The 17,802-nt window shown below is 39.2% G+C and overlaps 1 protein-coding gene across 1 annotated transcript in view; it reads left to right on the forward strand.

Moving 5' to 3' along the window:
- The window catches only part of CEP295 (centrosomal protein 295), a 60,718-nt gene that overhangs the window by 19,290 nt on the left and 23,626 nt on the right, over positions 1–17,802 (forward strand). The window contains 11 exon segments of the mRNA XM_055416201.2: positions 196–336; positions 1,987–2,170; positions 2,424–2,591; positions 4,230–4,448; positions 7,926–8,018; positions 8,166–8,269; positions 9,767–9,904; positions 10,406–10,503; positions 10,762–14,185; positions 15,194–15,326; positions 15,489–15,632. Of these exon segments, the coding sequence (XP_055272176.2) occupies positions 196–336; positions 1,987–2,170; positions 2,424–2,591; positions 4,230–4,448; positions 7,926–8,018; positions 8,166–8,269; positions 9,767–9,904; positions 10,406–10,503; positions 10,762–14,185; positions 15,194–15,326; positions 15,489–15,632 (4,846 nt within the window).

Consider the following 17,802-nt stretch of genomic DNA (forward strand, 5'->3'; position numbering starts at 1 on the left):
CGGTTTGACTTTTTTCATACATACATGCTACTAATAATTGTGGGCATTTAAAAATATAACTTGAAAAAATATATATAGCTGGTTATCATTTAATTTTATATAAATAGAAAAACATGATTTTAGGGTTGTTTTGCTTTTTAGTTACCACTTTGTTTCATACTTTATTTGTCTAAAATGTTATTGATTGACTGCTAGCCAGATCCTCATTTGGCTGCTGAAGAAGAAGCTAAAAGATTGGAAGAACTACAGAAGCAGGCGGTGCAAGAGAAAATGGAACAGAGTGAGAAGGCACATGCCCGGGGGTTCCAAGCAATGAGAAAGATCCATTTGGCTCAAGTAAGCATTCAGCTCTGGCTGTGACCACTGCTGATGGCCCTACCGATGGCACTGTAGGACTTCACTGATAGTGAACAGTCTCAAAGGACAGAGTCGTGAAGAATGGGAAAATACTGTCTCTGATTCATGTCATTACAAGTTTTCCGACTTGCTTTTTACCTCCTTGTTTCAAATTCAGGTTGGGTAAAACTGTTCTCATTTTTCTTCTAAAATTTGTACTAATGAATATATTAAAAGTTTAATGTATTAATCAGTTTAAAAATAGCCCAAGAAGAAATTAATTACTTTTCCAATTCAGTTATTTGAATTACATTTGTGCTCTGTGGATTTTCAGATTTGATACATTAAATATTTACCAAGCAAAGGACTTGCTGGCTTTGCAGAATATTGATTCAAAAATAGTCACAATCCTTACTGTCAAGAAGCATTGAACTTTGTTGCAGAGCTGTAAAATATGTATGGTGAAAACTGGCTTTGTAGTTACAGCATTGCATCTGTCATGCTTATTGTTTGGTGTTTATTCTTGAAACAGCATAGAAATGATTACTCTTCTTAAAAGTCTGATTTTCTTTTCTGAATTTGACTTATACATTAGGATTTTTAAATAGTCATCTGAAGAATGAGTTTTTATGTACTTCTATGGTAATTAGATGCCACAGAATTAGCTGCCTTAAAGTTTGTATAATTTGAACTGAATTATGACCTCCTCCCTTAAATTTTTAGTTTTTATCACTGGAACTTCCCTGTTGGCTCAGACAGTAAAGAATCTGTCTGCAGTGCCGAAGACCTAGGTTGGATCCCTGAGTCAGGAAGATCTCCTGGAGAAGGGTATGGCTACCCACTCCAGTAATCCTGCCCAGGAAGTTCCATGGAGAGAGACTACAGTCAGGTTATGATTATCGTGATGATCATAACTTATCCTTAGTCTATAAAAGCTAAAAGATGAATTTCATCTAAGTTTTAAACCTACAGGGAAAAAAACATGAAAAGTAATATGAACTGAGCACATTCTTGCATAAATTAGTAGTGTTTAGTCATTAAGAAAGTGGACTCCATGGTCAATCTTCGCAGGGTTTTCCTCCCTTCTTCACTACTTAGCTGTTTAATCACAAGCATAGTGTGGAGTAACGGGAAATATTTGTTAAGCCACAGTCACCCTGAGTCTTGGTGCTCACTTGAGAATGGTATCTGCTGCTGGCAGCATGGAGAACTGAAACAAAGTACGTTGCAGGAGTGGTGGCACCTTAGAGTGTAGCTTTGTGACTGTCCCGTGGAAGGAGACCTGACAGACACGTTTGAAGCTTTGTTGCCTAGCCAAAACCATCTTCTCGTATTACTTGCCAACATAATACAGTTGACCCTTGAAGTGTGTGGGTCAGCTTACACCTGCATATTTTTTCAATGGTAAATACTGTGGTGCTGCATGGTCCATAGTTGGTTGAATCTGCGGATTTGGAAGAACCGCGGATATGGAGGGCCAACTCGTAGTGTCTTGTGGCATTTGATCAAATGGTAAAGGAAGGGATGGAACTACAGCCCCAGTCTTCATGATTTCTCCACTCTTAATTTCCTTCATGATTTCCTCACTATTAATGTTAATATCCAAAGTGTGTGACTCAGTTGTTAACTATTTCTCTTTCTTCTTGAAAGAATCAAGAGAAACTAATGAAAGAACTCCAGCAGCTCCAGCAGGAGGACCTGGCACGCAGGAGACTGATGGTAGCACGGATGCCACCACAACTAGTGGAACTTCCATACAAGCGCAGTGAAATGAAAGAAGATTGGCAGAGAGAGCTAGAATTTGCCTTTGAAGACATGTACAATGCAGACAGGAGTAAGATATTTTCAGTAAACTTTCATAGTTTACTTTGAAATGTTGTTAAACATCATTAAAATGTTACTTATTAAATGTTTTTGTGGGAAAATACATTTGTCTTAATGAAGCAGTTTTTGATTTGAAAGGAGTTCTCATTTGAAAGAGGTGCTCATATTTTAGACTTGAAACTGTGACAATCTTTAAAATTTTATGCGCGAGTTCTTTTTAGTCATTTTGGAATGGAAACATGTCTGTGTATTTCTTTATTGAGAGGTGAAAGGAAACCTGATTTTGCACCTTGAACCAGAGCCTCTGCCTGCTGTGATTGATCAGATCCAAGATGAAGAACTGGACCTCTCAATGGAACACGAAAGTTTAGGGGAAACTGAAAACATTCCAATGACAGAAGCTGAAACAGTACATTCTAGTGAAGCAGACGGTAAAAACTTCTGATCTGAATATTGCTGTATTTTATAGGAAGAAATGTTAATCGTTTGCCAGCAGTTAGGAAAGGCTGGTCTAATTTAACTACAAACAGTGCCTAATACTAATGGGAGTGATGAGGGGAGGATACCAGATTTTCATCACTAAAGATCCTTTTCATGTACATAGGAGGAATGTTTTATATATATAGTAGTCTGAAGATTTTTAGGTTATTTAGGTTATTTGATCAACTTTGAATTCATTTGAAAGGTCAGCATTTTTTGTTTTTGTTTTTTAGACTTTGTGCTTCTACTGTGCATCCTACTGTGCTTCTAGGAGCTTCATGTGTAGTGATGAACAGCACAAACTTAGGTTTCGTCTGAACTTCGTCTCTGTCTCCACCTTCTGAATGTTTTCACTTGACAGTGTCTAACAGTACATTTTTCATCTTCTCTTGCCTTGTCCTTCTGTCTTCCTCATGTTAATGATGCTACCACAGTCTGCAGTAATCCAGGCCAGAGCTATGAGAGGCATCAATACCTCTAAAAAGACAAAGCTGTCTCTTACCCCACATCTCCTTAGAGACCAAGTCTTCTTCCCTTTGACTTCTTTTCTCCCCATTCCTATGAGTATTGCCTTTGTTCAAAACCACTCAGACTCTTTTCATCTTCACCATACACTGTGGATAGGTAGTCCTTGGGGGTTCCCATTTTATGTGGATCTCCTCTAAGACTCCTTGGGGTAGCGCTCTAGGCATTATCCCTGTTTCCTGTGTTCACACTGCTGTCCAAACAAAGTATAAGGTTACTACGATTTGGCATAAATTTCAAAAAAATGGGTTCAGGGCTCAATTGCCATGAATTCCCCTTTAAATTTCATTTCTGGCCTCTTTAGAATCTTTTATTTTCTTGCAAACCTTATAGCACGTATTTTGAATGCTAGTTTTAACCAGAGATTAAGAGGTACATATTCTGTCATCATTTAGCAAGTGGAATAAGCATCTTCCTGATAGGTTTTTAAGCTTGCTGCATGCCAATCGTTGAAAAATGCAGTTGACCCATGAACAAGGCGTTAGGGGTGCCGACCCTCCATACAGTCCAAACTCTGCATGTAACTGGGGCCTCAGTATCCAGTGTATCTGCAGATTCAACCAACCCTGGATCATGTATTCCTGTGGTAACATATTTATTTGAAAATAATCTGCAAATAAGTGGACCCCAGGTGGTGCTATTGGTCAAAAATCTACCTGTCAATACAGGAGATGAAACAGACATGGATTCGGTCCCTGGGTTGGGAAGATCCCCTAGAACATGGTATCCCACTCCACTATTCTTGCCTGGAGAATCCCATGGACAGAGGAGCCTGGTGGGCTGCAGTCCATAAGGTCACAAAGAGTCAGACATGACTGCAGCGACCTAGCATGCATGCACGTGCAATTCAAATGCATGTTCACAGATCAGCTGTAATTGAATTTTGGTGTCCTTATTTAAATTTAAGTTGAAAAAAATTATACTTGGTTACAAAATTGTGTTATATTGTAAATACTGAGGAAAATACAGTTGTACTTTTAACCAGTGGTGGTTGTAGTAACTAAGTGTAAAGATAGAATAATTTACCTTATTTGCTGAATAAATTTTATTTCCTTTTCTTTTAGTTCCCTCAACAGTGAAGACCCACCAGATTCCTTCAAAAGTTCTTTTTAAAAAATTATTAAATAAGATCCGAAGCCAAAAATCTCTCTGGACAATTAAATCTGTATCTGAAGAGGAAAGTGAAATGCTTACTACTGTCAGTGAAGCTGAAAGTAAAGCCCTGACAGTTGAATCAGGAGCAACTGTGAGTGAAGACAGAACATCCTCTGGGCAGGAACAAGGTAGTTTTCTCCAGTCTCATAGTATAGTATGTAAACCCTTTCTAAGTTGTTCAAAGATAAGCTCATTTCTGAAAAATCAAAGAACAGAGGTCAAAAGGAAGAAAAATGTTTCAAAGCCCATAATGCTGCCACTTACAGGCAGTGCGTGTTAGAAACCTTACTGAATCCCCTTCCAGAACACTTTCAGTGTAGTGAATTATTCATAGATACGGTTCCAAAGACATTGATGAACCAGAACTAGCCTGTTTCTTATGTTGAGATGTACAGACTGTTTCTGATGTTTCTTGTCACTTTTTTGTGCTGTAATGAGCGTCATTTTAGCAGTCTTTGCCTACATCTTTAATTATTTCCATAGGAACAAAGGAAAAGAATTCCTGAATCAAAGGATATGAACACATTAACAGTTTTGAATGTACAGTATTGTGTGTTTATTTTACTTTGCCACCAGAGATTTGGTTTCTTGTTAATTTTTTTTTAAAAAATTGGTAAATAGGCTATTTAAATATATTCCCAGAAGTTACTAAAGTCAAACCAGTAGTATTTCCTTAATTACATACTAGCAAACAAGAATCATGATATAACTCTTCTTTGATTTGCTATTTTGCTTTGAGTTTTATCTTCTAGATTTTTTTTAAACAAAGTAATTAAATGTATGTGGAAATGTTTTGCTGCCAGCCTTCTTAAAGAAGTGGATTGTAGTTACTGCTTAAGTCTTTGATTTGATCCTAAGTACAACAGGAATCCTTCTGAAAATACTTTCTTCACTTGACCTTTTGACACCTCCCTTTCTTGGTTTTCCTACCTTGCTGACTCCTCCTCATGGTTTTCTTTGCTGCTTATTCTCATCTCAACAACCACTAGTTATTGCCCCCAGAACTTAATTCTCACATCTCATCTCTTTGAATTGATACTCCCTGCTGCTGCTGCTAAGTCGCTTTAGTTGTGTCTGACTCTGTGCAACCCCATAGACGGCAGCCCACCAGGTTGCCCCGTCCCTGGGATTCTCCAGGTAAGAATACTGGAGTGGGTTGGTCTCTAATGTGGTGACTTTACAATCTGTACACCAGTGACTTTCAGGTGTATCTTTCCAGACTTTACCTCTTTGTTGAACTCCACTTCTTTATTTAAATGTCTATTTGATATTTTCCCTTGGTGACTCAGATGGTGAAGAATCCGGCTGCAATGCAGGATCGATCCCTGGGTCAGGAACATCCCCTGGAGAAGGAAATGGTGACCCACTCCTGTATTCTAGCCTGGAGAATTCCATGGACAAAGGAACCTGGCAAGCTACAGCCCATCGGGTCACAAAGTCACACGACTAAACAGCTAACACACACACACTTGTGTATCGAATCACATCTTAAACTTCTCCAGAACTGAGTTTTTGATATCCCCTCCTGCCCTATACCTGCTTTTCCTATGATCATATATTTCAGTAAGTGGCAAAAAATTCTCTTGCTTAAGCCAAAAAGCTTGTCATTCTGGTTCGTCTCTTCTGTATTCTACATCCAAATCATCATCAAACCTGTTGATCCTATGCTCAAAATATATCCAGAGTCCAGCCATTTCTTACAGCTACCATCCTTGTGTAAGTAACGTTCCTTCTCTAGTGTAGACTCTTGCCTATACTAACCTCCTCTCTGTCTTCTATCCATAGCTTTTGCACCTTCCTGCAGTAATCTTTCCAGAGTCATCTTGTTAAAACATGTCAGCTACCTCATTCCTTTGGGGGATACCCTCCAACAACTACCCATTTCCTTCAGGGAAGCTGTTTTTCTCACAGTGGCATCAGATCTCCCCACATACCCCTCCCCACTACTTCCCTTACTCTCTGTCTCTCTCTGACTTCATTTTTTCCCCAACCGCTGCACTGTAGGCACTGGCTTCCTGGCTAATTTTCCAACACAGCAAATACAAATCATGTGATCTTTGCAAATGCTGGTATTGGCTGGGGAGGGGGATGCTCTTGAGTATTTTTATGGCTCACCCTGTCACTTCTTTCAAATACTTGCTCAGATATCTCTTTCTCAATAAAGCCTTCTCAGCCACTCGATATAAAATGTCAAACTTCTTTACCTTGCCTGAGCCCCATAGTCCTCACTCCCTGTCACCTCTACTCCGTGGCTGTCAGCATCTGATGGACCGTAAATTTTCTTTCTTGCTCATTTGCTTCTTGTCTTGACACCTACCCCTCTCCACCTTGCTCATCCTCCAGTCCTGGAATGTAGGACTTGATTTTGTTCGTTGCTATATCCCCAGAGTCTAGACTAGTGCCTTGTACATAAAAGGTGCTCAGTTCGTATTTATTGACTTAATTGACCTGCTTGAAAGCAAAGAGAGAGAAGTTTGGAAGTCAGACATATGATATTCAAGCACATGGGCCTGGAAGAACTTAGTGGAAAGAATTTGATGAGAAAAGGGCTTATAAGACATCTGAGGAACTTGGGCATTTAGAAGATGTCTAGAGAAGGGGCAAGCAGTAAAAAGGAGTGAGAAGTAGGAGAGAGAATATGTCTTTGGCATTTAATACAAGGCAACACTTTCATCTTTAATCCATAACCAAGTAATTTTGGAAAAGGGCCTGGGTAATAATCTTTCTCTAGCCTCATTTGACTGCGTTCTTCCCCTTGTCTGAACCAAGTTTTTGTTTTTTTTTTAAATCCTCACAGGGTCTTTAATGCCTACTGACCTGTCTGGAAAGGTCTTCTGTCTGTTCCCACACTCTTTACCTGGTTGATTCTTACCTTTCAAATGTCCATTTAAGTGCCATTTCCTCAGGGAAATCTCATCTGAGCTCCTACTCTAATTCAGATTTGTCTGAAATACTCTCTTGTATAACCCCTCTTTTTTTTTTTTCTTATATAGTACTTAGCACTGTTTCTAATTTTATAATTTTTTTCTAAGATGGTTATATAACGTTCTGCTCACAGCTGCCCCATAAAACCCACTTTGAGGCCTTTCCTTCCTGACCGGGTACATGTGCATGCAGCACATATGTAGGTGCTGCATGAATGTGTGGGTGATACTCGATGCAGTTTCTGGCTACCCTGATATGATCAGCGTATCCTGCTTTAACTTAACTTTTTCTGCTCGGTTTCATAAATAATAAAAATCCTAATATCTAAGTATGTTGAAGATACATTTAAATTTCTTTAGCTTTTTTCTTTTTACACTTTGGTGCCTTACTTCCTCTATTCTTTTTATGCTTTCCCATTGTGTTTGAAACTGTTGTAAAAGTCAGTTGTCTTTCATCTTTTCCTTTTTGTTTACAATTTTAGTCTTACATCTTCTTGTATCTTCTTTATTTTCTTTTTGTGTTTGACTTGAGTTTATCAGATAAGATCACCTGGAAGGTGGCTGGATCTTAACTAAATAAGACATTCAGGTGGACCACTGATAATCTGAATGTAAATTTTTGTTAGATTGTTCAGATTTAATTTTGACAGTGGTAATATGTTAATAATATATCTGTTACAGTTGTTGAAAGTGACATGCTAACAATTGACTCTGGACCACTTACTAGTGAAGATAAACCACTTTCAATTAGTACAGACTCTGAAAAGGAACAAGGTATTTCTTTTTTCACGTTCTTAAACGAACTTAATTCGTCACGTCTTTTTCCTAATAAAATTATATGTAATGAATGAACAAAGGACATTACAACTGTATTAAATTCTAAATTAGTAAAACTAATTTTTGCTTTGGGAATTCTCTTAGAAATGAAAACCACTGAGCCTATCATAGCTGTAGCTCCAAGTTCAGTTCTACTTCATCCTCAGGAAGAAGCAGTCAGAATTAGAATGGCAGCGAGGCAGAAACAGGTAATTTGAAATTTTTATTTTTAAAGGTTTCTTTCTTCCCCTGGGTACTGTAGTTTTGTTTGACCAATGAGATTTGTCTTAAAATCCAGCTACTTTTGATACCATTTCTTTTACCTTACACATTCATTTGATAAAGGCAGAGACTGTCTTTTTTAAAAGTCAATTTACCCTACCTAGTTTCTTGTACAATGCCTTATACATAGTAAGTACTCAATAAATATTTGTTGAATAACTGAGTCCCTGTCATAATATTAAACATTTGGACTTTGTGATCCCAACAGTTTTTTTGAAAGGCTGTATTTCAAAGAATAATTTTAAATTCAGCTTCTATAATATTGGACCCTTCTACTTTAATGAAAAATTTTTCTTAATACAAATTAACTTGATAGAGGCTAATTGTTACTAAGCCAATCAGTTTATAGTCATAGCTTTTATAAAAATACATCTGAGAGTTGATAATCTTATGAACAATTGTTTTTTCTCAGATAAATGCTTTCTAATCTGTGTTGTAAAGCAGTATTGTCTAATAGATTTTTCTACAGTAATGGAAATATTCCATATCTGTGTCAAGTATGGTAAGTGTTAGCTATGTGGGCTGTTGAATATAAATAGTGCAACTGAAAAACTGAATTTTAAATTTTGTTTTGGATCGCTCTAAGTTTAAAAGTCACATGTAACTAGTGACTACCATATTGAAGGACGCTAAAGACAGGAACTCAGCTATAGTCACTCTTGCTTGATGAGGAATAGGTAGTATCAGATTGAGACATTTTTTTATTTTGAAAATTAGATCATTTCTAACAGAAGTGTGCCGCTTAATAAAGCTTCACATAGATTCCCTTTTCTGTTTATTCCTTGTTTCTTATGTATGTTTCAAGGACTAGAGGGTGTTGGATTTAGCAGGCAGTAGTTAGAGTAGTCCTTGTCCTCGTGAATCACAGTTACTCTAACATAGATGTCTTTATTTCTTGGATTTGTGTGTGTGTGTTGGTGTAATTTTAGAGTTCATCATCCCTTTGCCATTGTCTTCCCATCTGTTTCATGCCTGACAGTAAAGACCGAATGTTGGTCACTGTACTGTTACTTAGCTTTTAGATAACTGCTCCCTTTTTACAAGTATGCCTAAGAAATCAAGTGTTGTGGGAGGTCTTGACATTTAATTTCTTAGGCATTATCCTTACCGAGAACCAGATAGAGCTAAAGATGTGAACACAGAATTTGCTACTTCTCTGGAGGTGGTGCTTCAGTGGTGATAACGATTCCCTGTGCTCCCAGGAAATAGAAATAGTTTATATGTTTATTTTTACTTCTCTCCCTCTCCTTTCCCCATCTCGCTCCCTTCCTCCCTCTGGCAGTGGTAGTAACAGATAAAATATCACCATTTTCTTCTTGGAGAATTGGTACTCTTGGGGATGAGACCTATTACTTTTCAGTGTAATCATGTAAACTTTGGTAATACTTTGTTGTTAATAGATCAATAGTATTTTTGTTACTTAGATAATGGAAATAGAAGAACAGAAGCAAAAGCAGTTGGAATTGCTTGAACAGATTGAACAACAGAAGTTAAGATTAGAAACTGATTGCTTCAGAGCTCAGCTGGAAGAAGAAGAAAGAAAAAAAACTCAACAGACTGGGGTAGGATGCAGGAAATCTCATCCCTATGTAGACTGTTGGAGGATAAGAACAATCCGTCTTAGTGTTCAGAAAAGTAAAACGCCTTTCTAATTTGTGTTTGATTATCTTTTTTAAAATTATTTATATATATGCTTATATAAGCCTGATTGATATATATAGTATATATACATATAAATAAGTTATACAAATCTGATTGATATATATATATGTATATACATATAAGTAAGTTTATACAAACGTGATGACTTTCAGTTTCTAGACAGTGCTAATACAGTGACCGTGACTTGTGTGCAGTGTGTATGTTGAGCTCTTGAACTTCCTTGACACTAAGTGAGAGTGACAGAATACTTCATTTCTCAACAATGGAAGTGCTGGTCTTTTTATTTAAAAAAAAAAAAAGGCTACGTGGAAGTTTACAATTATAGAACTTCAGTTTATGCAAAATACTCTAGTACTTGTTTCTGTGTTTACCTTTTGATTAGCAGCTTTGTCTTTTACTAGGTCAGCACTGCTCCAGCATCAGACACCATACGTTCTGATGAAGATAGGCACAGGCAGATGATTCGTATTTATCAACAGCAGCTATTACAGCAAAACAGGTATTAATTAGGGTACAGTTTTTATGTGATATTGCATGACTACATTTTCAGGGTTTATTATTTGGCGTATATAAAGACTACCAGGATTCCCTTTAGAACTATGACTTGTAGATTTCTCAAAGGGCAATGTTAATAGCATTGTTCCATTTCTGTCTTGATTATGGCCACCCCTAGATTGAATGTAATGTAGGAATACTTGAGAATGTAGGTTGTTTTTGTTTTCATCAAAAAAGAGTAACATTTGTTTGTTTTGGGTAGGTTTCACAAGCAGTCTGTTGAAACAGCCAGGAAACGATTACTCGAATATCAGACGATGTTAAGAGGAAAGTACCCATCCATGTCAGCTACGCCAGTGATACCTGGTTCTGTTACATCAGTGCCACCACCAAAATCTGAAAGACCCAGTGTTCCATCAGAACATGAGGATCAAGGTCAGAGACCCAAGCTGAGTCCTAACAAACAACCTGTACACATCTCCAAATTAGAGCAAGATTCTCAGGTTTCAAGACAGAATCGCTTTCCGCAAGGACAGGTAGAAACAACTGAAGCATTAGTCACTTCAGATGTTTTAGCCAAGCAAGCTTTGGAATCACAAGAACACCGAAAGCAACTCTCACAGACTGAAGTACAACAGGGAGACTACAAATTGGTGGCTAGAGATTCTCAAACGCTTTCAAGGGCTTTATTACATGATAAGCCACTGACAGTCCAGGATGCTAGAGAAAGAGCTGAAACATCTGGGGCAACAGCTTTTCAAAGTTTAGACTCCCAGCAAGTGTTCTCAGAGAACAGCGAAAGCGTATCTTCTAAGTTAACTGAACCATCTTCATTCCTACCATTGGTAACTGAGCATTCTTTTAGTTCTCTGCCTACTAAAGTCGAGTCTGGGGATATCCAGCAACGCTTTTCAACTGCAAGCAAAGGTGTAGTTTCTGTAAGCCATTCTGTAGCTGGCCAAATGCAGGATAAGTCTTTGCCATTCTCAGAAAATATCATAGCCCAGCAAAGTAATTTGAAGGCTCTCCAAGAACAGTTACACCTACAGAAGGAAGTTCTTCGGACAAGACAGGAAGCTCAGGAACAATTGCTTTTGTGTAAACAGAAAGAGTTGGAAGGGCAAACTGGCCTTTCTGTATGCCTTCCATTAGTACCTCTGAATTCATTTGCTTCACTGCCTTCAGCCCAAGCTGAGTCAAGGAGAATCCAGGAATCTTCTCCAACCAAGAAAGAGACTGGAGTTTCCTCAGGCCATCCTGAGGTACCACAACTTCAGGATAGGCTTAATTTAAAATTTTTCCAAGAACAGTTAAAAACGCAGAGGGACAGCCTTCAGGCTAGGCGGGAAGCCCAGGAAGTATTGTGTGTGCGTAAACAGAATGAGTTGGCTGGGAGAGTATGGGCTGAACAGACTGGGTCCTCCTTTCTCCCAGCTCAGGTCGCTCAGCATGCAGTTACCTCACTGCCGTCTGCTGGTCCTCAGTCTGGGGAAATCCAGGACCAGTATTCACCTAGGACTGAGAAGGAGCGCCTCTCAGTCCAGACTGAAATGCCCGCATCCCAGGAAGGCTCTTTAGGTTTCCCACAACAGTTCCAACCTTTGCACGACTGTCTGAAGTTGCTCCAAGAGCAGCTGATTACACAGAGGGATGCTCTCCAGGCCAGGCATGAAGCCCAAGCAGAATTCCTTTCACGTAGACAAAAGGATTTGGAAGATGCTAAGTCTGTGCAGATGAGTTCATTCCTGCCAGTGGTCACTCAGCATTCACTTGCTTCACAAGTTTCAGCTAAAACTGAGCCTAGGAAAATTCAGAACTTTTATTTCTCTGAGAGGGATAGTGTTATTCCCTCAAGTAATTTGGTAATGCCATCCTTTCAGGATGTGTCTCTTAGTTTTCCACAGTATAGTCTGCCACAGCAGGAAAATTTAACAGCACTCCACGATCAGTCACACCTTCAGAGGGTAATACTTGGCAATAAACAAGAAACTCAGGAATTTGTACACAAACAAAGTGAATTAGAAAAAATTTTCCTTTCTGAACAGACTGGCACCTCTTTGTCTCAGGGAGCTGAATCTGAAAGATGCCAGGAATACATGTCATTCAGGAGTGACAGTACTGTTCCCTTGAGCCACTGGAAGACCCCAAGATCTCAGGAAAGACTTCTGGGATTTTCACGACATACACAACCTCTGCGAGGTAATTTGGAAGGACAGCAAGAACAGTTAGACAGAGAAGAGGCCCTTCAGTTCAGCCAGAGATCCCAGGGGAATGTGTCTTCTGAACAGACTTGCCCCTTGTTCACACCCCGGTTAGGACAGCTCTCTCTCACTTCGTTGCCTTCTGCTGAATCTCGGGAACCTCTTTCAGCAGAGAGTGAGAGTAGAACTCCTTCAAGCCGTTTTCAGATCCCAGCGTTGCAGGATAGACTTTGGAAGTTATCACAGCTTATCCAGCCTCAGCAAGATAACCTGAAGTCACTCCAAGAACAGTTAGCTACACAGAGGGAAGCCATCATTCAGTCTGGACAAGAAGCTCAGCAAGAATTTCTTTTGCACAAACAGGGTGAGTGGAAGGGAAAAGTGTCTCCCGAGCAGGTTGGCACCTCCTCCTTCCTACCCCAAGTCATACAGCCTCCTTTTGCTCCATTACCTCCTAGTGAAGCTGGTAGAATCCAAGAACCTTGTTCAACTAAGAGTGATAATATAGTCTCCTCAGGTCATTCTGAGATACCAGGGTTGCCTGATAGACATTTAGGTTTACCACAGTCTGTTTTGTCTCAACACGATTATCCAGTCACATTTCAACAAGCACATTTGTATGCCCAGACGAACCCCCTTCCATGTAGCGAGAAAGTCCAAGGAGAGTTGCTTTTGCCCAGACAGTATACACTTGAGGGAAAGTCACCTGAGCATTTTCTCCAACCTCACCATGGTGATTTAAAGGCCTATCAACAGCAGTTAGATATACAGAGGGAAGTCCAAGAAGAATTCCTTTTGCAAACACTAAGTAAATTGGAAAAAGGGGTTTCAGCTGAGCAGACCAGCGCCTCTTCATCCTTGTCCCACGTAGCAGTGCCTGTTGCTGACTCTGAAGGAATGCCAAAGTGTTTTCCAGCCAGAAGTGACTTTGCTGTTTCCTCAAGTCATCCTGAGATTCTAAGGCCCCAGGAGAGGCCTTTGCATTTATCCCAGGCTGTTCTGCCTCAGCAAGACCATGCGTCCACACAGTTGGGCTTGCAGGGCGAAGTGCTGCGTTTTAGTGAAAAGGCCCAGGAAGAACTGCTTAGAGGCAATCAGACAAAGCTGATTGAAGGTGATGCTTCTGGGCAGCCTGTTCCCTCTTTGTTTCTACCCAAGGAAAGGGAACATTTGTTTATTCCACTACCTTTTGCTGAGGTAAAATCTCAAAACATTTGTGAATTGTATTCAGCCAAGATTGAATGTGCAGCTCCCTCTAGTGCTTCTGTGAGCCCAAGACTTCAAGATAGAATTTTTAGTTTTTCAAAACCAATCTTTGCTCATCAAGATAACTGGGGACTTCAGAAGCAGTTGGAGCTACAAAAAGAAGTTCTGCATTTTAGTCAGAAAGCCCAAGAAGTATTGCTTGTACAAAGACAGGCAGCCTTGCAGCAGCAGACACAGAAACATCGGGAGACTCTGAAGGATTTCTTCAAAGACAGCCAGGTATGTATTAAACTTGAATATCTAAGAGTTAAACATCATCAGTAACCCGATGACTCAGGTAACTCAGCCAAACTAAATACTTGTTTTACTCCTAGGCTGAAATAAGTTCTTAGTTATTGAGAATAAGTGGTTTGAACTTAACTGTGCCTTAATTTTCTACCTTAAATAACATGGGAATTAAAACATAAAATTTCATCTGCCTTGCATGGTGTTTGATTAATAGTTATTTGAAGCCCAACTAATTTCAGCCAGTAGTTTGATACAACCAAATGCAAACATCATTAAAAATGTAGGCCATGTTTTGAAGTTTTGTTATAAAGAGTTTTGAGCTTACCACGAGATTAAATTGTTAAATAACTAGTTAGCAGAATTTCTCTTAGGCAAATGACAGACTTTGTGCTTTCTCTATAGCACTTTGTTGACATTTGTGTAGAATCAAAATGAGTACCGTCTTTTTCTTGAAGTGACAGTAGTAACACCTGTTATAAAAGTGGTGTGATTTTAGGCTGATGGACATTGGACCTGCTGCTTGTGACTGAATTGTTGAGAGGACTCTGGTTTCTATTCATAATTTCTCTATATGGGAGACAGTATATTCCCCTATATGTGAATGTGTCTATTGTGTTTTAAAAGACTTGTTTCCTAAATTTATGAGTTAGCCTGAACAGAATTCTACAGATCCTTTGATGCTCAGGAGAAGTTTGAATTCATGAGAATGTGAGGTCTAGGGATACTCAAATCTAATTTCAAAAGCTGCAGTGCAGGCTGTTTTTGAGGTTCAAGGCTGTGACTGGTTGTTCTTTTCAGTGGAATTACTACCCATTCAATATTAGAAGTACTTCTCTTTTTTTTTTTTTTTTTACTCTATAGATAAATTTGTAATAATGTGGTTGGAGCTGTTTGTTTGCTTGAGGTACTAATTGAAGAAAGGAGGTACAAATCTTAATAACTTCTTCACATGACCCTTCATCTTGTGTCATCCCCACCCTCATATATCTACTTTTTCAGGAAAGTAAACCCACAGTTGAAAATGGTTTTGAAACCCAGAAGCTCAGAGAATGGCTTCCTCATCTCCATGATCAAGAAAACATTGGTCCTGCAGACAGGAGCAACTGTGATGATCATCAGCTCCTTTCAGAAGGTAGTAATACCAAGCAAAGTGGTAAGATACTAATAATTGCATTCTGTTATACTCATATCCTGATGATGATTCTTTGCCTTCATCTCCTGCACTTGCTAGTTGAAGAAGTTCGTTGTGTTAACGGAACTGTATTGTGCCTGACTTTGTCTTTTGACTTGATAGGTGTGCATCAGGACAAAGAACTGGGTAGGAAATCCTCAAAACCACCTGTAGCAAAAGTAAGAGGTGGATTGGACTTGAACCAGCATGAGCTTAGTGCCATACAAGAGGTAGACTCACCAACAAGTGGCAGAACTTCTATACTAGGTAAAAAGATGGTTTGATAAATTTTCTATATAGTTATTTCAGGATGCTAAATATTTTGTGGCTGTTGAAGAAACCTAGACTCTGAGTACTCTTGAAGGGGAAAAAGTGGTTTATATAAAAATATTTAAAATATGGACTTAAATACATCATTAGGTAACTAAATTCTTTATATATGGGAGAAAGCAATTTATTGTAAACAGAAATTCTTTGTTCTCCTTATTCTGACATTCTTGCTTCCGTCTGCTGCTGCTGCTGCTGCTAAGTCGCTTCAGTAGTGTCTGACTGTGCAACCCCATAGACGGCAGCTCACCAGGCTCCGCTGTCCCTGGGATTCTCCAGCCAAGAACATTGGAGTAGGTTGCCATTTCCTTCTCCTCTGGTTCCTTCCTAAACCAGCTTCTTTAGGATATAACTTTTTTTTTTTCCTCTTTCTCTTTTCCCCTACTGCTCTTTCATCTCAGTACCTTCACTGCTGTTTTCCTGTATCTTTCACAGGATAATTATGGTGCTTAAAATCCTGGCTCCAAGGACTGTTAGAACATGAATATTTCTTTTCTGTGCTTTTTCAGAGATCCAGTTTTTTAGAAAAATTTCTTCTGGTGATCCTTAATAAAAGCTCTATTTTCATTTTATAATTGTTTTTAGATTTTATACTCAACCAGATAGTTTTATTGATCAAATTTATCAAAGCAGACTCTTTGAAGGTGGAAAATAAGCTTTGTTAATAGAAAGGTACATGGAAGTTTACTACTGATACTAGCTAGTTCAGTTCAGTTCAGTCGCTCAGTCGTGTCCGACTCTTTGCGACCCTATGAATCACAGCACGCCAGGCCTCCCTGTCCATCACCAACTCCCGGAGTTCACTCAAACTCATGTCCATCGAGTCGGTGATGCCATCCAGCCATCTCATTCTCTGTTGTCCCTATCTCCTCACACCCCCAATCCTTCCTAGCATCAGACTCTTTTCCAGTGAGTCAACTCGTCGCACGAGGTGGCCAAAGTATTGGAGTTTCAGCTTTAGCATCAGTCCTTCCAATGAACACCCAGGATTGATCTCCTTTAGAATGGACTGGTTGGATCTCCATGCAGTCCAAAGGACTCCTTAGGTCTTGTGAAAGTTGCTCAGTCATGTCTGACTGTTTGCAACCCCATGGACTGTATAGTCCCTGAAATTCTCCAGGCCAGAATACTGGAGCGGGTAACCTTTCCCTTCTCCAGGGGATCTTCCCAACCCAGGGATCAAACCCAGGTCTCCCACATTGCAGGCGGATCCTTTACCAGCTGAGCCACAAGGGAAGCCCATTTAGGTCTTAAAGCCATAAAATATTGTACTTTTTGTTTCTGGCTAAAAGAGTTTAAGAAGGTAGAGATTCTGAATAACTCTTAAGAGTCATTCCACATTTTGTTTTCTTTTTATGTCTTATGGAAATTATAACATAAACTAAGTATTCTGTTTATTACTAGGCTTTGGAAGCTTTGCTTCATTTTGCACTATTTAGTAAACAACTATTCACGAATGGAATGGTGATTTCCCTGATTCAGATTGAGCATTGGGAATTTCTCACCATTGATTCCTATAAATTAATGAGTTGTGTTTGAGATTGCAAAAATGTCATCTTGCTTAGAAGGGAGAGGGGTATATTCACTCACCTACACCTCCTATCGTTTAGCCCTTTTTCAATGAAAAGTACCCGGATGTAAGCCTTGACAGTTTCCTTGTCTATACCTCTCCAACACCCAACAGATTACCAGTTCTTTTCAGTTCTAGATGATTGACTCTGTTTCCATTCTCACTACCGTTTCTAGTTGATTCACTTGTTTCCATTCCCATTTACTACTCTTTTAATTCAGGCTGTCATTTCTTTCTTGAAAGACTGCTGCAAACCCCCATGTCTCCCTGTTTCTAGCCTAGCATTACTTTGATTCATTTTTCTGGTGTACTCAGAGTAATTTGCCTCTATTTCCCTGTGTTTAAAACTTCAGTAGTTTTCCCTTGACTGGAGGGTAAGTCTAAACTAAGTCCCTAGCTTCATCCACCAGGGCCTTCATGATCTTGCTCCCTCCCTTCAGGGTTGAGTTTGGTGCCACTTTGTGGCATAAACTTTGCCTGGACTATCATGTGTCCTTCTCGTGTGCTCTTTGGGAGCTTTCGTCATAGCCTTTATCACAC

Source organism: Moschus berezovskii, chromosome 25 (genome assembly GCF_049115385.1).
Source record: "Moschus berezovskii isolate FMDL1 chromosome 25, NW_MosBer_1.0, whole genome shotgun sequence".
Taxonomy (NCBI): domain Eukaryota; kingdom Metazoa; phylum Chordata; class Mammalia; order Artiodactyla; family Moschidae; genus Moschus; species Moschus berezovskii.